The sequence below is a fragment of the Choloepus didactylus genome, chromosome 9 (assembly GCF_015220235.1).
Source record: "Choloepus didactylus isolate mChoDid1 chromosome 9, mChoDid1.pri, whole genome shotgun sequence".
Classification (NCBI taxonomy): domain Eukaryota; kingdom Metazoa; phylum Chordata; class Mammalia; order Pilosa; family Megalonychidae; genus Choloepus; species Choloepus didactylus.
In genome coordinates, this window is record NC_051315.1 from 120,214,844 (window position 1) to 120,236,427 (window position 21,584).

At 38.3% G+C, this 21,584-nt stretch overlaps 1 protein-coding gene across 18 annotated transcripts in view; it reads left to right on the forward strand.

The window, feature by feature from the left end:
• The first annotated feature begins 3,164 nt into the window (after window positions 1-3,164).
• Window positions 3,165-21,584, forward strand: part of MFF (mitochondrial fission factor) — a 50,772-nt gene continuing 32,352 nt past the window's right edge. For 14 of the 18 annotated variants that reach the window (XR_005218691.1, XR_005218692.1, XM_037848702.1 and 11 more), the window contains exons 1-4: window positions 3,205-3,342; window positions 6,302-6,415; window positions 8,245-8,465; window positions 9,666-9,835. Coding sequence is in view for 16 of the 18 variants with exons in the window: in XM_037848702.1 (XP_037704630.1) it covers window positions 8,285-8,465; window positions 9,666-9,835 (351 nt within the window). In the remaining 2 variants the exon portion in view is untranslated. Of the gene's footprint in view, window positions 3,343-6,301; window positions 6,416-8,244; window positions 8,466-9,665; window positions 9,836-21,584 lie in introns of all 18 variants that reach the window. The other 4 variants (XM_037848714.1, XM_037848716.1, XM_037848718.1 and 1 more) reach the window with 4 other exon arrangements.

A 21,584-nucleotide genomic window follows, 5' to 3' on the forward strand; every position in this document is an offset into this window, starting at 1 on the left:
TGGTATATGAGAACTCTGTATTTTATATATTTTATGCATGGTATTTCTGTAAATCTACAACTTCAACAAAAAAATTTAATAAACATTAAGAAAAAAAACTGTTGCTCAACTAAATATTTAAAAACATTCTCATAGTTGGGCCAAAATATCTAACTTGAAAATAGTTTGCATTTGCTATGTACTAATCCATTTTAATGAACCTGTTATTCCTTGCAAGTAGAAGAACGAACCTGTTGTGTTCAAGAACATTTTCTCTCTGTCTCTCTCTACTTACAAGACCGTTTGGAAAAAAAAATGTTGATAGGTTCCTAACAGATAATTAGCAACCTATTGGCAGGTCACTTGCAGGTCACTAAAGTAAGTGTCTCCTTTAATTTTCCCCGTAGGCACCTAACTCATGTCATCCCTCACCCTTTTCCTAGCCCTGCCCATTGGAAACTAAGAGACAAGTAAATACAGAGAAAAAATTAACTGCTTTTTAATAACCAGGCTAAATACAAACATTCAGATAAATACGACCATTCCTAGAACTTTGTTGACTCTATGAATATTCTAAAACTGCTGCTATTGCTCAAAAGTTTCTTAGAAACTAAACCTTAGAACTATCTTCAATTCCAATTTATCAGCCAAACAAGAAAATAAAAGTCTCATTGCTTTATATCCGTAACCTACAAAATGCTCACTATGTTTGCCACCATAGCAGATAACCAGTTGAGTGCGATATAGACCAAACATGGAATTTACAATCTGGTAGGAGAAAATAAGACAAATACATACACAATTATAATATTGGACAGAATGTGATAAGTGCTGTAAAAGACCAGCAAATAGGGGCTCAAAAGTTGTAGGCCTCAGAAAAAAATTCATAAGAGGGTACATTTTAGGTGGTCCTAAGGGCAGCTAGGATTTCAAGCAGCAGAGGATGGTCAGCAGCAGGTTGGCAGTCCTGAGGCCAGAACAGCATGGACAAGGGTAAGTAGTTAGGAAAGCACAAAGCAATCTCAGCGGACAATTAATGATCCAGAGTACATGCAATGTATGTATACAGACTTAATATACATATGTATACATATTTCATACACACATGCACAGTAGTAAATAATGTGACAAAGTAGGAGGTTAGGACCATATTGGGTAGGATTTAGAATACCAGTTTCAGCTTGTACTCTTTGGTCAGTACTAGAAACCCTGTGACAGATTTTGAGCAAAAAAGAAAAATGATTATATATAAACTGTAACCTGGAAGATGCAGTATTTAATAGACTGCCTTTGCCAGGCTATTTCATAGTATCTGATGCTTTAAGAATTACCAGATTGCTGTTACGGACTTTTCCATTTGTAGATAACTATAAATCAAAAATTTCTTTTAACTTGGGGCTTCAGGATGTTGCAATTTGTAAAAATTGGTTCTTAATGGACAGAATGTTTAGAAAGAATTAGAGGAAGAAAAAGATTGGAGATGGGAAGACTATTTTAAAGCATAACAGCCCAGATGGTGGGAAAATGACCTAGCAAAGGGAAGAGAAAAGACAGAGAAAGTGGAGAGCCAGCATAGAAGTGGAAGAATCAAAAGGATGGGGGACTTGGGAGACAGTGAAAGTTGACTTCAGTATTTTAAATCTCGGTAACTAGAAGAATGTTCTTGACATTAAGCGGAAAAAAAAAAAAAAAAAAACCCAAAAAAAAAAAAAAAAAAAAAACAAGAAAGGGGGAGCAAATCTGAAAACTACGAAGAGGGAAAAATTTTGAGTTTGAAACCCTATTGAGATCAAAGCTTCAACGGTACACTTAGGTAGAATTGACCAGAACTAGTGCAACGGATGGGACTAAACAGCTGTGTTAATATATTTAGATTTATATACCACCTTTTTCCCACAAAAGATTTAAGGCAAGGCAGTCAATTATGGATTAAATCATAAACGTATTTTAGGATAGAAATCCTCCAAAATAAAATCTAGAGAAGGTCCACATTAATGAATGATGAGAGACAAGACCCAGCATGAATCTATACCACAAAAAATTTTCAGGTGAGAGAAAACGTTTGTTTGTTTTCGTTTTGCTTGTTTGTTTGAGACTTCATTATGTGCAGGCAGTGTCAGCAGATTTAAGGTTCAACACATTTACAGAATCAGTGACGCAGGAAGATAAGAGGATGCTCAGGATTAAGGGGAAGGACAATGGATGTGGTAACTGAATCACAACCTTCATTTGAAAGTAATTTCAAAACGTTTTTCTTTGGAATTGTTAGTGAAAACAAAATTGCAACTAATTCTCTATTTAAAATAAGTACATAAATGCAAGTAATTAATATGTGGGAGGGTTGGTGGAAGCATCAGGGCCTCATTTCTAAGGATTTTGATCATAGATGGCTTTATTCACATTGATCTCTCTGCCTCCAGAAGGTTCACTTGGAATGACTCATTATTCCAAGTCAATCTATTTTGAAAGGAGGATGATTTGCCATTATGAAGAACGGGCCCAAGAACGGAATTCTCAGAGGGCTTCTCAAAATATTTTGAAGAACGGTAACATATCCAGAATATCTATAGATTCTAGTGGAGTATATCACTCATGTGTTATGTTTTTTGTTAGGTTGTTAAAATCGAGGCATCCAAGGGATTCCACGATTTGGCTTCAGCCGTTTCCTTCTCTGGGTTGGCTGGAACGCTGCTGAGTTTCCCGCACTAGACGCAGGGCTCCGGCAGGGGAGACTTAATTTAATAGGTAGTTCTAAAGAGCTCTCCAGAAGCTAAATTAGACTGCAAGGATTTCTGGGGTCTCACCTCCAAGTCAAAGCAGGCGTCCTGTTAGGAAAAACAATGCCTGACCATTGGGAGGATGAAAAGAAATCAAAACGATAATACGCGAGTCATTCGTGAAGCTAAATATGCAGATTATGATACAGATGGTCCCGAAAAACAGTTATTTTAATTGATACCGAAGGTCTCCCTCGTAAATATGAGGTTCTTAAAGGTCACGAATTCTAAAAGTTCAAACTTGAACCAAACTTTATAACCGCAAAGGAGTTAAATGCGGCTAGTTCGCTTTGCCCATAACAAAGATGTCTCCTAATCGCCGTCTCACCGCCCCCTCTCCTAAACGTGAGCCTCACGTCCGCCCTTCCCTGTGTCACATGACTACAACCTGTCTCCCCTACGGCTCCTGGAAGGGGCCAATCCAGGCTGTTCTAGCGTCTCTCCCGGCCCGCTGCGGGCCGCTCCGGCCGGTGCTTGCCCGGGCGCCTTCGTGCGCCCTGTCAACGGCCTCTGAGAGCACCCACCCGGGCGCCCCGGGAGCCGGCGGGCGGGGGCCCTCGCCGGGGACCCTCCAGCGGGCCCAGGGGTGAGTGCTGACGCCTTCCCTTCCCGGGGCCTGGGGACCGGCCGGGCGCCCGGCCTAGCGCTAGTGTCGCCCTGGCGGCTGGTGGTGTTGCGATGGCCGGGGTCGATCCGGTCCCCCGGGCTTCTCGCCTTCAACCCGGGCCTTACCTCCTCCTCAGGGCCGTATTGCCCAATCAAACCCCGAGGAGAGCGAAGCAGAGAATACACTCGCCTGTAAACGTTTTTGTACTAATTTCTTCGCCTTTTCTAGTTTGGTGCCTCGTTTTCTGCAGCCATTTAGACGTTCGTGACTAGAAAGTAGTTCGCGGTGGGGAAAGAGCAGGAGAGTCCTGGGGACGTCAACGCCGGGCTTCGCTGGTTGTCTTCGCTTATTCCTCTCTGCCAAGGCCCTGACCCCTTTCAGTATGACCTTCAACCACATGCCTGCCGTCTTTTAAAATAGTTTTTTTTTGTTTTGTTTTGTTTTTTACTTGGTGGAAAATATGTGTTGGGAAGGGGAGGCCTTGTGGGAAGGTCGGGTTGCGGCGTCCGCGGGTGGCTGCGGGCCACCGGGGAGGCCCCTCGCTTGTCTGTAAGCATCCTCGCTTGCAGGTGTCGATGCGGGGAGCTGCTCCTCGAATTTCCTTCCAGGAGCTCGGGTTCCCCTTTCGCCAAGCCTATGACCCTCGTCTGCAGGATAAGACCCCCTTCAATGAGAAGAGAAAACCCTGGCTGCGTCCCATAATGTAGAGCAAGGGGCATTCTAGGGGGAAGAGAACCTTTTAAAAGCAGTGAAGTCTTTTAATCGAAGAGGATAAAAAAAGCTTTTGGCCCTTGCGCCCAAATATAGAACCACTTGCATCCAGTGCTCTCAACCACTGAGAGACATCCACTGCATGATCTTGAGTGTTTTCTCTCCCGGGATGAAAAGTCTTTGTTTCTGTGTCAATTCTCTTGGCAAATGAGATTCCAAAGGAAAACCCCTGGGGAAAAATGAGAACAATTTAGCAGCACTTAGTACCTCTTCCCATGTGATTAAATTGTTTTAGGGACCTGTTATCTTTTTGGTTTAAAAGCTTGGGAATTGATTTTGCTGTTCTTTCCAAAAGGAAATTATGTTTCCTATCTCTGTCTGATAGGGCTGCCTCATTTTAGGATAACAAAGTTTGGCTGTTGCTCTTCTGCCTCCTGGTGTTGAAACTCCTTTTGTCTGAGATTGTAACTTTATTTTAAAATTCGTTGTTAATTTATATTTTTCAAAGTTTTCAGTGACTTTTCTTAAATGCTAAAATAAACTGTGTATCCTTCACCTTGGTTTTCTAATAACCCGGATCTTTAAGTATAGTTCCTTGGAAAGAGAACTGAAACATGGTTACCTATATAAAAACCTTGAACTCGGTCCACACAATAAGTCAAAAAGAATTGGAAATGTTGTTGGTAATTGGAGAATTACATAAATCTTTAAACCCACCATCAGTTTGACTCCATTTGGTTGTCTGACTTCCTAGGTTATCTCTCTGGCTCCAGTGCTCTAATATAGAAAATGAAAGAGTTGGGTTGGAATCATTGTGTCCCATAATTGGTACACTTTATGCAAGTAGTATGTCAGTTGACTTTAGGTGGTAAATGGATGAGAATTTTGGTTTTAATAGTGATGTTTTTCTTGGATGCATTTGTGTGTGTACATCATGTCTGATTTAAGGTAGTTACGTAAAATTTCCTTTTAAATATATTTGATTAAGAGTCCTTAAAATTGAATTAAAGGAAAGATTAAAAGTCAATTGCTAGTGAACATGGAAAAAACCATGAAGTTGGTAAGTAAGTTACTGATGTTTGAGAAACATTGGGCTTAGATAGTATAGAAAACTGACATCATTTATGATTCTGAGAGGAATTTTGTTTCTTGTTAATTATATAACAGAATCAAGCACTGGTTGCCCAGTACATTCTAAGTGACAAACTTCTGAAATTATTTTACTTTAGCATAAAAACCAGAAATGGGGAGAGTATGGTGTTAAATTGTAGTAGAAAGGTTCCATTTACTTTTTCAATTTCGGTAGCTCAGATTGACTATGAGAGAATTTTACTTTTTTCCAGGAATTGTCTTTTCAGTGTCCATCTTTATATTCTAAGTCTATGGTACCTTATAAACTCAGAGATATGAAAAGATGTTGCTGTGGAATGAAATGTTGTAACCCAGGATATGAACTAGTGGAAAGTTAATAAGACTGAAGTGCAGTGAATGTAATGTGAAAAATAGCACATTTCAAGACCATCTAGTTCTAGCAACTTGCACCCCTTATTTATTATAAAACTTCAATATATAATATCCAGTTCTTTTGAGATGTCTCTTTTCAATGTCATTTCTGAGTATAAGCTTTTATTTTGCTTCACATACCCGCAACTATAGTAGGAGTATCTAATTTAGAATGATGCACAAAAAATTGGTATTAGAAATTGCTTGTGAAGAAGGGACCTAGATAGTTGTAGGATAGGATTGGATGTGACACTTCATTTTCTCTATCTGTTCTTTGTACCATGTGCAGGTATTATTTTTCAAAATTAAATACATTTTAAGTGAATGAAAAGTTAGCAAATTATATACTTGTTTCTCCTAAGTATATATGTTTATATATAAATATATATGTATATATTTATACACTTTCTATGTATACCTAAGTATTAGATTAATTTAAACATGTGTTTTTCATCTGCCACATTTTTCTAAATGCAGTTCAGAAGCAATGACAGTTATTAGTCTTTTATTTTGCCTTACCTTACAAATAGACATAGGACCCCTGCTATAGGACTAAAATTGGGGGCAAGGTTGTTAATTTTATATTTCTTTATTCTGTTTTTCATTTCCTAATATAAGGTCATGCCATCTTTGTTGACTTTTATCCTTTGGAGAATTTCCAACAATGAATTTGCAATATTGGTAGCACCTAGTTACTTAGTTAGCACCTGTTTTTCTCCCCTAGGGACAAAAGTGGCTCTAAATCCATCACACATACACCTTGACGCAAGTTAAAGGATTTAATATGAAGCACAGAAGCAAATAATGCCAAATAGCAAGCAGTAGTTGGTACACATTTGTGAGTAAAAATTGTTTTCTCTTTTGGCTCTGTTTTCTTAGCCTTTAAACCATCCGCATGCCAAATCCTTAAAATTCAGACATTTTGGTAAAAAATACAAGAAACAAGTTAGCAGTTATAATCAACCAGTTGTTAGGGCTTAGCATCCTAAACAACCTCTAAGAACTCGAAGCATTTCAATGAGTTGAATTTAAGGGATATAATGCATCTTTGACATGAAGTTTAAGAAGCATCCCAGCTGTGACTTATATCTATTATGACTTTAAAAGAGAGTGTTATTCTGTTGGCTTTTGCCATTTCTTTTGACAAAACACTAGTGTAATTTGGTTTTTAAAATTGTTTCCTTTTAAGGAAACATTTTCTTCCACATCAAATTTTTAGGCTACCTGAAATGCATTTACTTTTACCCTTTGCATTCGTTTCATGATTCCTTTATCTGTACCTAGTCAAAAAAAAGTTTTTTCCCTCTTCAGAATATGATGATTAGAGGTTTTATGGGAACATGCTTTTTTTCTGATCCTGACTCTACATTTGTTTATACATTTGTTGTAACTCTTTTTCCTGTTTTCAAAATCATTAAACAGTGACATGCTTAAAACTGTCTTTACAATTTTTGAGTGAAGATTAGCTCTGTATAGGAAAGATTTGAAATTAAGTTTCTCAGACCAAGCCCAAGCTGTATTCAAGTCCAAAAATAATTTTAGGTGGACACTTACTTTTGCTCATAGTTTTCTTATGAAATGAACTGTTGAAAACTGATTTTTATTCTTTCTTTTCTGCAGCTGGAAAAGCAGAGTCCGTGTTGTTATGTACACCTCCAAAAAAAGTTCAGATCTATAGGGGAATTGTAGAAATTAAACTGAACTACAGGGTAGCAGTATTCTAATAGCTATTATAGATGTGTATTTACTGTATTAAAAAATGAGTAAAAGAGCAAGCAGTGACACACCACTAGGAAGGTCAGTGAAATTTTATTCAGTTGAGCTGGTGTTATAGATTTGAGAAATAGTGGCTTTAAAGCAGATTGCTGTAGGCTAGCCATGCTCTTGTACTCTTTTATCAGCGTTATATCAGCATTAGGATCTGGGCAGCATGGATCCTTCTCTAATTTAGAAGATTATTCAGTGCATTTGTACTCTCTTTTCCTTAAAGGCTTGCCATGCTTTTGTTGTTGTTGTTGTTAATATAGATGTAAATATAATATTCCATGCAAGTTAATAATGTAAAACTTTCAACCCCTCAAACGATGAATGCATACATTAAGGATTTATTAATGCAAAATCTATATTTGTTATTCATTGTATGTCAGTCATTATGAGTTCAGTAAAAGAAGTGATAATTTGTACTTTGTGATTTTCAGGGGGTTGCATCTTTTTAGTAAATTTAGAAAAAACCTTTTTTACTTTGTGATTCTCATCATTAAAAAGTTTTATTGTTTTCATGCATGAGGCCAGTTTTCTAATTTCCTTTTTATGTAGTCCTAACAGCTTTCCTAGCTTAGAAAATTTTAATTTTTTAAACTTTTATTTTTCAGGCATTTTTGAGTTACAAGCAGCAAGCATGTCTATTTTTGCAGAGATAGTGTACACATTTGTGTTGTGATTATAGAATAATTTTTAAAATTTGCTCCTAAGCAGTATCCTCAAGGTGAAATTTCAAAGAAGTAAGAAGACTTTATGTTAAGAAACACATTTTTTTCACTCTTTCATTTTTCCTTTGTATGTATTCAATACTTGCCAATAAGAAGCTTCCTTTGCTCTTTCTATAAGGTATTGTTTAAATCTCCACTACAGAGGAGTCATCCTTGTCTTTAAATTTTTCACCCACAGGGTAAGTGAGGCAGCATTTCCTTCTCCCACTGCTGCTGAGATGGCGGAAATTAGTCGAATTCAGTATGAAATGGAATACACCGAAGGTATTAGTCAGCGAATGAGGGTCCCAGAAAAATTAAAGGTGGCACCACCAAATGCTGACGTGGAACAAGGATTCCAAGATGGAGTTCCAAATGCTAGTGTAACAATGCAGGTTCCAGAGAGGATTGTTGTGGCAGGTATTTTGCATTTGTTTTACATTTTAGTGTTGCCTGATAAATTAAATCTTTGTTTTATATATTTCAATGAAAAACTCATTTTTTATATTTCTCATAATATTTAGAAAAGGTTTGGAAAACGCAACTTTACATTTTCAAAATGTCTATTCATTACAGTAGGCTGAAATTTCAAGCAGTATTTTTTATAATGCAGTAATTGTTGAGGTATAATTTATGGATATAAAATGTATACATTTTTAAGTATATAGCTTGATGAGTTTTGACAAATACATACCTCTGAGTGACCACCACCACAATCCAGATACAGAACATTGCCATTACCCCAAAAGGTTCCCTTGTGCCCCTTGTCAGTCATTCCCCTCTCCTCACTTCCAGACAACCAAAATTCCGTTTCTAAAACCAAAGAGTAGATTTGTCTTTCCAAGAGTTTCCTATAGTATGTACTCTTTTGTGTCTGGCTTCTTTTGCTTGGTGTAATGTTTTTGAGATTCTTCCATGTTTCTGTATGTATCAGTTATTCCTGTTGATGGACATATGGGTTGTTTCTGTTTGGGCTGGTAGAAATAAAGCTGCTAGCAGGTGTTTGTAGGGATATATGTTTTCATATCTCTAGGAGTACAATTGCTGGATTGTATTGTAAGTTAAGTTTATCTTTTATGAGAAGCTGCCAAGATATTTTCCAAATTGATTGCACAATAGTACATTCCCATCCATGATGTATTAGAGTTCTATGTGCTCCACATCCTCACCAACACTTGATATTGTCAATCGGATGGGTGTATAATGACATCTCATTATAATTTTTAATTTCTATTTCTCTAACAATTAATTTGAATATCTGCTTGTATGTGTTTTGGCCATTTTTATATCATGTTTGTGAAGCATATATCAAATCTATTACCAATTTTTAATACTGTTATTTTTGTGTTGTATTGTAAGAGGTCTTTCTATTTTGGGGGATGCCAGTTTTTTCCCAAAGTAGGTGGCATATTTTTTTTTATCATTTCACCATCACAATGATAAATATTAGTGAAATGTCGATTATGCTGAAAGCTTAGTTTTAAAGAAACTGCTGTTACTGGATAGGTTATAATATAAAAGTGGGTAAGGATAAATACATTTTAATAAAACTTCTATCTTTTTAAATTAACCCCCCCCCTTTTCTTTTTCGTTTTTTTTTTTTTTTTTTTTTACTCCCAGGAAATAATGAAGACATTCCATTTTCAAGACCAGCAGATCTTGACCTTATTCAGTCAACTCCCTTTAAACCTTTGGCATTAAAAACACCACCTCGTGTACTTACACTAAGTGAAAGACCACTAGATTTTCTGGATTTAGAAAGACCTCCTTCAACCCCTCAAAATGAAGAAGTAAGTAGAGTTTTAACCTGAACTGAATTTCAGATAATATGGACAAAGGCAGAAGTTAAGGAGGTGTTAAGAGGCTATAAATATCATTAGGAATGAAAACCTTCCACATGGAACATTGGTTTACTATAAATTCTGATTTATAGATACCATAAAGCTGTTATGGTATTGTTGTTGTTGTTTTAATTTAAATACTATGTTTCAGGAAAAATGAAATTTTGTGGAAAGCATTGTTAACATTCTGGAGTCTTTAAGGAAAAGCTTTTATATCTAGGAGTTACCTCTTAAACAGGAAAAGTTCAGCGGTTTAGCAATAAGAGAAAATTAATGTATCGCTTTATTACAAAAGCAGTCTGACAATCTAGGCAAAGAAAGCTCTTTTTCCCTTGACGCTCTCCTTTCTCCTTACTTGCTGAAGGCTTGCTACTAAGTTAACTACCGTACTGTATAATATTAGTATCCCTATTGGCCTACATATAGCAGTGTGTACTTATAAGAAGTCAGTAGCAGAGTTCTAGTCTTGTCTCTTCCTCTGATTCAGGGTCAGTCTTGTGAAGCTTCTTCTCTGTGATGATTTCTGTGGTTGCAACTTTTTCATTTTGGTTTCTGAACTTCTAATGCCTTGTCATATTATCATAAGACAGTTCGCAAACATGTTTTTATTGATAACGGTACTTCCTTTGTCTGGTTTTGCTCTTCATATACTCCATTTCAAAGGGGAAAGTACCCATATAACCTAAGGGCAGAGGCATTTCTTATGTTGTAAGTTTCTGCTGAGATAACTGAGGTAATGTCCTCATAGCAGACATTTTATTCACCTTCTTTTATCTGTAAGACACTGTCTGTAGTACAAGAATGAATGAGGCATAGTTCCTGCCCTCAAAAAGTTTGCTCTTTAGTCATAGCAGGGCAGTGGTATGAGTGAGGGAAAGACACCGACAATCACAGAGGATATAAAGTTTTTTAATAGCAAAGCATAATGACAGTTTTGAAGATGATTTCACAAAGCAAGAGATAACACAGCATGCTCCCAGTTAGAGGCCCGGTTTCCCAGCTCCCCAAAGTTCCCAATAGGAATTATAGTTGTGGATAATTTTGTCTTGGAGCAAGGATGCTGCCAGGAAGAAGCAGCTCCCTTTACTATTCTTGGGTATGTTTTTCTTTTAATCTTTCTGCTCCCCTTAACTATTTTGGATGCTTTTGCCTACCTGTTACAAACAACTGATTGAAAACAACCCAAACACTTTTCTGAGTGATTACTTTAAGACTGAGTGAAGAAAAATGTTTACCAGAATTACCCTCAGTATACTCAGGCTTTAAGCCTATCTGAGGTTTACACCTGAGTACTTGTGATATTTGATCAAATGTGATAAATGCCCAAAGTGTATAGCATTGGGGCAAAAAACTTAGGCTGAGAATTAGACTTAATTTTGAAGGTCTTCTTTGCCACTTACTAATCATATAACTTTGGGCAAATTATTTAACATCTAAGGCTCTTTGGTAAAGTAAAGATAAGAATGATCCCTGCTGCATAAGATAATTGTGAGAATTAAATGTTATAATGCATGTAATGTGTTTAGCACATGGTCTAGTTCATGTTAAAAGCTCAATATGTGTAAATTTGTTATGAAAGAGTTAAAATCCTATGGCAGGGAGACTTCAGAAGATGGCGGTTAGGAGAGACAGGGCAAAAAAACACCTCTGTGAAAAATACCATATAAAAGCCAGAAAGTGACTCAGGACACCAGTTCCAGTGATGCACCAGCTGGACAAGGTCTGCTAAATCCACAGGGGCTGTGCACTTAGTGAAACCAGAAGTCTGTGTTCTGAAATGAGTGAGTAAGCCTGCTGAATATCTGGCAGCCACGCTGTGGTGTGGGGAAACTGTGGGTTGGCATTTGGAGTCAGACTAGTTTTTTTTTAAAAACCCAAAAGCAGCTGCGGATATGGCAGCAAGAACCGCACAGTGAAGCGCGGCAGGAATGGCGTCTTTACAACCTGTGGGTACGCCTCAATATCTGCCATGGACGATAGCCTTTCGTGCAGCCACTGCTACTTGTCTTAGAGCGAGGAAGGCAGCGGTTAGCCAAAAGGGGAAAAAAACCACTCCCCTTACAGCCATCTTCCCGGCGGGCTGGCAGCGCTCCTGCCTGGCGCCGGCGCCACAGCCCAGAGCTGTGCCGAAAAACCGAGTGTGATGGGAAGTGTTTCTAGCAATGCGCACACATACCACAATATCAGGCGTGGACAGTGTCTTTCACGCACCCACAGCTAATTGTCCCACAGCTAGGAACGCGGAGCTGTGCAATAAGGGGGAAATTAACACGACCCATACAGTCATCCTTTCAGCAGGCTAGGAACTACCCTACACGGCCCTGAGGCCCAGAACTTCCCTTGAGGGACGGCGTGCACTTGTGACGTAGTGCAGCCTTCCCTCAGCAGAGGCCCTAGGAGGGCACGGCTTGGAAGAGGGACCCACTCAGAAGTCCCAGGGACCATCTGCCAATATCAAAGGCTTGTGGGTCAGCAGCAGAGACAAACTGGTGAGACTGAACTGAAGGTTTAGATTCTTGCAACAGCCTTAAATCTCCAGGAACACCTGGGAGGTTTGATTATTAAAGCCGCCCTCCCTCCCTAACCACTCAGACACACGCCCCACATTCAGAGCAGACAGCACCAACTACACATGCAAACTTGGTGCACCAATTGGACCCCCACAAGAATCAGACCCCCACACACCACAAAGATAAAGTTGGGGAGAACTGGCTTGAGGGAAGTAGGTGGCTTGCAGATGCCACATGCTTCTTAGTTAGAGAAAGTGTATGCCACCACGCTGTAGATTGACAAATTAGACATAAGTCTTTGAATTAGCCTGCATATCCTAAAGAACCCTGTCAAGTTAAGCAAATGCCAAGAGGCCAAAAGCAACAGAAAATTTTAAAGCATATGAAAAAACCAGACACTATGGATAACCGAAACCGAAACACCCAAATCAGAAGATCAGAGGAGACACAATACTTGGAGCAATTAATCAAAGAACTAAAGACAAACAACGAGAGCATGGCACAGGATATAAAGGACATGAAGAAGACCCTAGAAGAGCATAAAGAAGAAATTGAAAGAGTAAATAAAAAAATAGGTGATCTTATGGAAATAAAAGAAGCTGTCAACCAAATTAAAAAGATTCTAGATACTCATAGTACAAGACTAGAGGAAGCTGAACAATGAATCAGTGACCTCGAGAACGATAGAATGGGAAATGAAAGAACAAAAGAAAGAATGGGGAAAAAATCGAAAAAATCAAAATGGACCTCAGGAATTTGATAGATAATATAAAACATCCAAATATAATACTCGTTGGTGTCCCAGAAGGGGAAGAGAAGGGTAAAGGTCTAGAAAGAGTATTCAAAGAAATTGTTGGGGAAAACTTCCCAAACCTTCTACACAACATAAATACACAAAGCATAAATGCCCAGCAAACTCCAAATAGAATAAATCCAAATAAACCCACTCCGAGACATATTCTGATCAGATTGTCAAATACTGAAGAGAAGGAGCAACTTCTGAAAGCAGCAAGAGAAAAGCAATTCACCACATACAAAGGAAATGGCATAAGACTAAGTAGTGACTACTCAGCGGCCACCTTGGAGGCGAGAAGGCAGTGGCATGACTTATTTAAAATTCTGGGAGAAAAATTTCCAGTGAAGAATTCTTTATCCAGCAAAGCTCTCCTTCAAATTTGAGGGAGAGCTTAAATTTTTCACAAACAAATGCTGAGAGAATTTGCTAACAAGAGACCTGCCCTACTTGAGATACTAAAGGAGCCCTACCAACAGAGAAACAAAGAAAGGAGAGAGAGACATGGAGAAAGGTTCAGCACTAAAGAGATTCGGTATTGGTTCATTAAAGGACAATGAGACAGAGAGAAAAAATATATCTTGACGAACAGAAACCAAAGGATAGGATGGCTGAATCAAGAAATGCCTTCACAGTAATAACGTTGAATGTAAATGGATTAAACTCCCCAATTAAAAGATAGTAGATTGGCAGAATGGATCAAAAATATGAACCATCAAGATGTTGCATACAAGAGACTCATCTTAGACACAGGGACGCAACAAAATTGAAAATGAAAGGATGGAAAAAATATTTCATGGAAGCTATAGCCAAAAGAAAGCAGGAGTAACAATATTAATCTCAGATAAAATAGACTTTAAATGCAAGGATGTTATAAGAGACAAGGCCACTATTATATACTAATAAAAGGGGCAATTCAACAAGAAGAAATACAATTCAGAAATGTTTATGCACCCAATCAAGGTGCTGCAAAATACATGAGACGAACATTGGCAAAACTAAAGGAAGCAACTGATGTTTCCACAGTAATTGTGGGAGACTTCAACACATCACTCTCTCCTATAGATAGATCAACCAGACAGAAGGCCAATAAGGAAATCAAAAACCTAAGCAATCTGATAAATGAATTTGATTTAACAGACATATATAGAGCATTACATCCCAAATCACCAGGACATGGAACTTTCTCCAGAATAGACCATATGTTGGGACATAAAACAAGCCTCAATAAATTTAACAAAATTGAAATTATTCAAAGCATATTCTCTGACCACAATGGAATACAATTAGAAGTCAATAACCATCAGAGACTTAGAAGATTCACAAATACCTGGAAGTTAAACAACACACTCCTAAACAATCAGTGGGTTAAAGAAGAAATAGCAAGAGAAATTGCTAAATATATAGAAGTGAATGAAAATGAGAACACAACATATCAAAACCTATGGGATACAGCAAAAGCGGTACTGAGGGGGAAATTTATAGTACTAAATGCAAACATCAAAAGGAAGAAAGCGCTAAAATCACAGAACTAATGGAGCAACTGAAGGAGCTAGAAAATGAACAGCAAACTAATTCTAAGCCAAGTAGAAGAAAAGAAATAAAATTAAAGCAGAAGTAAATGTCATAGAGAACAACAACAAAAAAAAAATAGAATAAATAGCACCAAGAGTTGGTTGTTTGAGAAGATCAGCAAGATTGACAAGCCCCTAGCTAGACTGACAAAATCAAAAAGTAAGAAGACCCATATAAACAAAATAATGAATGAGAAAGGTCACATTACTGTGGATCCTGAAGAAATTTAAAAAATTATAAGAGGATACTATGAACAACTGTTTGCCAACAAACTGGATAATGTAGAGGAAATGGACAATTTCCTGGAAACGTGAACAACCTAGACTGACCAGAGAAGAAATAGAAGACCTCAACCAACCAATCACAAGCAAAAAGAGATCCAATCAGTTCATCAGAAAACTTCCCACAAATAAATGCCCAGGGCCAGATGGCCTCATAGGGGAATTCTACCAAACTTTCCAAAAAGTACCAATCTTACTTAAACTCTTTCAAAACATTGAGGAAAATGGAACACAACCTAACACATTTTATGAAGCTAACATCAATCTAATACCAAAACCAGGCAAAGATGCCACAGAAAAGGAAAACTACAGGCCAATCTCCCTAATGAATACAGATGCAGAAATTCTCAACAAAATACTTGCAGATCGAGTCCAAAGATACATTAAAAAAAATCATACACTGTGTCCAAGTGGGGTTCATTCCAAGCATGCAAGGACGGTTTAACATAAGAAAATCAATCAATGAGGATGTCGACAAATCAAAAGAGAAAAGTCAAATGATCATCTCAATAGATGCTGTAAAAGCATTTGACAAAATCCAACATCCCTTTTTGATAAAAACACTTCAAAAGGTAGGAATCGAAGGAAACTTCCTCAATATGATAAAGAGCATATATGAAAAACCCACAGCCATCATAGTACTCAATGGTGAGAGACTGAAAGCCTTCCCTCTAAGATCAGGAACGAGACAAGGATGCCCGTTGTCACCACTGTTATTCAACATTGTGCTAGAAGTGCTAGCCAGGGCAATCTGGCAAGACAAAGAAATAAAAGGCATCCAGATTGGAAAGGAAGAAGTAAAACTGTCATTATTTGCAGTTGATATGATCTTATATCTGGAAAACCCTGAGAAATCGATGGTAGAGCTACTAGATCTAATAAATTTAGCAAAGTAGCAGGATACAAGATTAATGCACATGATTCAGTAATGTTTTTATATGCTAGAAATGAACAAAGTGAAGAGTCACTCAAGAAAAAGATACCATTTTCAGTAGCAACTAGAAAAATCAGGTACCTAGGAATAAACTTACCCAAAGATGTAAAAGACCTGTACAAAGAAAACTATGTAACTCTACTAAAACAAAATAGAAAGGGACCTTAAAAGATGGAAAAATATTCCATGTTCATGGAGAGGAAGGCTAAATGTCATTAAGATGTCAATTCTACCCAAACTCATCTACAGGTTCAATGCAATCTCAATCAAAATTCCAACAACCTACTTTGCAGACTTGGAAAAGCTAGTAATCAAATTTATTTGGAAAGGGAAGATGCCTCGAATTGCTAAAGACACTCTAAAAAAGAAAAACCAAGTGGGAGAACTTACACTCCCTGAATTTGAAGGTTACTGTAAAGCCACAGTAGTCAAAACTGCATGGTACTGGCACAAAGATAGATATATCGATCAATGGAATCGAATTGAGAATTCGGAAATAGACCCCCAGATCCACTGCCAACTGATCTTTGATAAGGCCCCCAAAGCCGCTGAACTGGGACGTAACAGTTTCTTCAACAAATGGGGCTGGGAGAGTTGGATATCCATATCCAAAAGAATGAAAAAGGACCCCTATCTCACACCCTACACAAAAATTAACTCAAAGTGGATCAAAGACCTCAATATAAAAGTACCATAAAACTCCTAGAAGATAATGTAGGAAGACATCCTTAAGACCTTGTATTAGGAGGTCACTTCCTAGACCTTACACCCAAAGCACAAGCAACAAAGGAAAAAATAGATAAATGGGAGCTCCTCAAGCTTAGAAGTTTCTGTACCTCAAAGGAATTTGTCAAAAAAGATGAAGAGGCAGCCAACTCAATGGGAAAAAATTTTGGAAACCGTGTGTCTGACAAAAGACTGATATCTTGCATATGTAAAGAAATTCTGCAACTCAATGATAGTAGTACAGACAGCCCAGTTATAAAATGGGAAAAAGATATGAAGAGACAGTTCTCTGATGGGGAAATACAAATGGCCAAGAAACTCATGGAAAAAAATGTTCAGCTTCACTAGCTATTAGAGAGATGCAAATTAAGACCACAACGAGATACCATCTCACACCAATTAGAATGGCTGCCATTAAACAAACAGGAAACTACAAATGCTGAAGAGGATGTGGAGAAATTGGAACTCTTATTCATTGTTGGTGGGACTATATAATGGTTCAGCCACTCTGGAAGACAGTCTGGCAGTTCCTCAGAAAACTAGATATAGCGGTACCCTTCGATCCAGCAATTACACTTCTCAGTATATACCTGGAAGATCTGAAAGCAGTGACACAAACAGATATCTGCACGCCAGTGTTCATAGCAGCATTATTCACAATTGCCAAGAGATGGAAACAACCCAAATGTCCTTCAGCAGATGAGTAGATAGATAAAATGTGGTATATACACACAATGGAATACTATGCAGCAGTAAGAAGGAATGATGTCGTAAAATATGACAACATGGATGAACCTTGAAGACACAATGCTGAGCGAAATAAGCCAGGTACAAAAAGAGAAATATATGCTACCACTGATGTGAACATTGCTGGGAGAGAATGCAGGGGTGTTGGGCCTCCCCACTTCGATGGTTGCTGTTGTGCTCACAGACATTGGGGACTGGTGGTTTGATGGGCTGAGCCCTCAATCCACAACACTTTTCCTTGGGAAGACTGTTACTGCAAAGGAGAGGCTAGACCTGCTTATAATTGTGCCTAAGTGTCTCCTCCTGAATGCCTCCTTATTGCTCAGATGTGGCCCTCTCTCTCTAGCTAAGCCAACTTGGCAGGTGAAATCACTGCCCTCCCCCCTACGTGGGATCTGACACCCAGGGGTGTAAAAAATCCCCCTGGCAATGTGGAATATGACTCCCAGGGAGGAATCTAGACCTGGCATTGTGGGATGGAGAACATCATCTTGACCAAAAGGGGGATATGAAATGAAATGAAATAAGTTTCAATGGCTGAGAGATTCCAAAGGAGCGGAGAGGTCACTCTGGTGGCCACTCTTAATGCACAATATAGATAACCCTTTTTAGGTTCTGATGACTTGATATAGCTAGCAGTAAATACCTGAAACTATCAAATTACAACCCAGAACCCTTGAATCTTGAAGACGATTGTATAACAATGTAGTTTATGAGGGGTGACAGTGTGATTGGGAGGGCCATGTGGATCACCCGCCCCTTTGTCCAGTGTATGGATGGATGAGTAGAAAAACGGGGGCAAAAAAAAAAAAAAAAAATCCTATGGCAGTAGTGAATCCTGGGATTTGGAGAGGAGTTGCTGAGGAGATTACTACCAGCTGATCAATGGAAGGAAAGCAATGATGGTCTGTATTGCAAGTATTTAGAAGGGTTACTGGGCCCTCAAGAGAAGATTGACTAATGAGCAGGGAGGAAGGGAAGGGAGCTAGCAGCTTCTAGAACATGAACTGAAAGAGAAGGGCAGAATAAGGCCCTGAGTGCTAATAACACTGATTCATTCAGCTGCTACTCAGAATCAATCAAGTGAGATCCCCAGAACCATGTACTCCACAGTCATCATTCAACAGCATGCCAGAGTTTCTCAAACTGTGCACTACTGACATTTTAGACCCTATAATTCTTTGTTGTGGGGTGCAGTCCATGTGTATTATAGGTGGTTGAACAGCATTCTTGATCCCTGTCTACTAGATGCCAGTAGCATCCCCCAAGATGTGACAGTCAAAAATGTCTCCAATAACCAAAAGACAGAAGCAACCTAAATGTCTATCAACTGATGAATGGATAAACAAATTGCAGTATATCCTCACAATGGAATATTATTCAACCATAAAAAAGAATGAAGTACTGATACCTGCTACACTGTAGATGAACCTTGAAGACATTATGCTGAATTAAAGCAGCCAACCATAAGAGGCCACATTCTATATAATTCCACTTAAATGAGATATCAAGAATAGGCAAATCCATAGAGACAGTAGATTAGATAAGTGGTTGCCAGGGGCTGGGGGAGAGGAAAATTGGGAGTGACTGCTTAACGGATATATGGAGTTTCCTTTTGGGGTGAGGAAAATGTTTTGGAACTAGATAGTGGTGGTAGTTGCACAACATTGTGAATATGATAAATGCCACTGAATTGTACACTTTAAAATGGTTAGATGGTGAATTTTATGTTATGTATATTTTACCACAGTTTAAAAAAAAAAGAGAGAAAATGTGTCCAGACATTGCCAGATGTCTCCTGGAGAGAAAAATTATACCTGCTTGTGAACCACTATCCTATGCCAAGAAGAGAAACTACCAGAAGAAGGCTTATGAGGAAGACCATAAAACTGTTGTCTGAAAGCTTAACTGAGGCAATGGATAAATTTGCAGAAAGCAGTAGTATTTAAGTTCTTAAACTGGCTTGAAGACGCCAAGTGAACCTATGAGGTGGATCTGAAACATAAAGTAAATAATCTAACTCAAAGACGGTTTATAAAATATGGAGGGTTGGTTGGTAGAGAGGAGATTCAACAACTCTTCAGTCTGCCTAATCTCTACCAAAATTTGGAAAGCAATCCTAGGTCAAAACTATTGCTTGGTGATTCTGTCTACAGCAAACTAGTAAAGCAGATGTGAGTAAGTCATCTGATCTGGGCATGATACTGCGAAATACCCAAATTCTGACAGCTCTCAGAGTAGATCAGGCAGTGTGGATGAGGAGGAAGAGACTGACAAAACCTCTCTCTCCTTCAAGAATCTATTCAGCTGCCTTTCTTAGTATTTTCCCCCTATACTTATCCCTGTTTTAAAATAATAGTTTGGAGCTATGAAATTCTGTACTACCATGAGACTTTAATTGGAGAATAGAGAAATGTAGAGTTAACAATGTGGACGTAACAATTACGATGAACATCCTTGCTCCCCAAATGTGCTCAATGCCCCAAAGTTAAAATAACCTAGTATGGGGAGAAGAGTTGAGACACTGACTGGGGGTTATGGGAAGCAAACATGGTGCTAAGAGGGCCATGATGCAGTGGCTGTACCAAGAATGTGAGTTTATGTCTCTGAATCTTCCATTCATCCGTGGATAGATATACATATAAACAAGTTGCTCTCTAGTTTTCCTCCTTCCTCCCTTTTGCTCTACCCTGCTCATCATAGCTCCAGCTCCTCTTTCCACAAATAAGGGAGAAGAAAAGGGGGCTAAACAAATTACAACCAAATTGTGATCAGACCCACATTATCAGGTTCTTGATTTTTGACCTACTACAGTCTTTCTGCACTTGTTTTAGGATGTGCCATATGGCTGGTCACTCATTACACTTCAGATATCTTTCACTTCCATCCATAGGGTTGTCATGTCAATTGAATAGAGCCATCATAGGGCACTGATAACCATCCACTGCTTCCTTACTGTGGAATAAAGGTCTGGTTTTGAACAGGTTGAAGGAACAGGTAAGCAAAGGCCCAGAGGACAGTCATATATGTTCAGGATCTTAGGAAAATCAAATGTAACTTAGAGTATAAAGCACATTAAGGGAAGTTTAGGTCAGTTTTTAATCCATGATATAGATCATAAACAACATGCATACAACTAGACACAGAAAACCCTGTAACCCAACTTACAGAAAGTTGCTTGAATCTAGGAAACTGTATTTCTTAGCCTCAGGAGTGAATAATAGTTTAAAATGGGACATCAAGGCAGACTGGTTGGCTCTGAATGACATTTAAAATCAAACTGAAAAGCCAGCCATTACCATGTTGAACTAAAGGGTGAAAAGACGTTTAAAAAATCATTGTTTCCCATCGCCCCAGGCAGTGTCTAAGTTCTTTGTTATTACAGTATACTACTTGGTCCTATTATAAGGCATGCAAATGCATGCTTTTGTCTTAAATTGCTTTTTTCCTCCAATATGGTAGTAATATCAAACTTAATATCTTAATGTCCCTGCTAAGCTCTATTTTAAATCGGATTTGACATAGTGAAGATAGCAGTAGACTTAGGATCCTCTAGCTTGTCTGGCTATGTTGAATTCACAGACTTACTTGTCTTCCCCCATCACTTCCTATCTTGCTTAATCTTAGTTCTCACCTCATAGCAGCAGGAATGGTTCTGATTGAGTAGGAAATTCATCTTAATAAAATACCTGCTATATGGAAGAGATGTTCTGCTACAGGCAAAGCAATCCACAACTCTGTTGTAGGTAGGAAAGCAAGTATCAGTGGAGTTCTCACAAGCCTACCCAGTATTGCTGACTGAACCAAATGTACTTGACTGCATAGGTGTTAAAATTTGTATATAATTAAATCGTTTATAAGTAGTTTTGATTTTTGGTTTAGCTTTCAAGAGCTCTTGCAGTGGGCTCCAAATTGACTCTTTTTTCTGTTTTTAGAAGTTATTTTTCTTTTGTTTAGATGGATAAATGGCTCACAGCCAAATCTAAACCATGCTCTGAAATTACGTGCTGCATTATATGGTTTTAAGGTGTGGTGCCATAAAACACAGAATTTATTCTGCCTTGATGGTGTTTATAACCTGATGATCTACTCCCAAGTCTTTCTAAAAACATAAATATTGATTAACATTTTT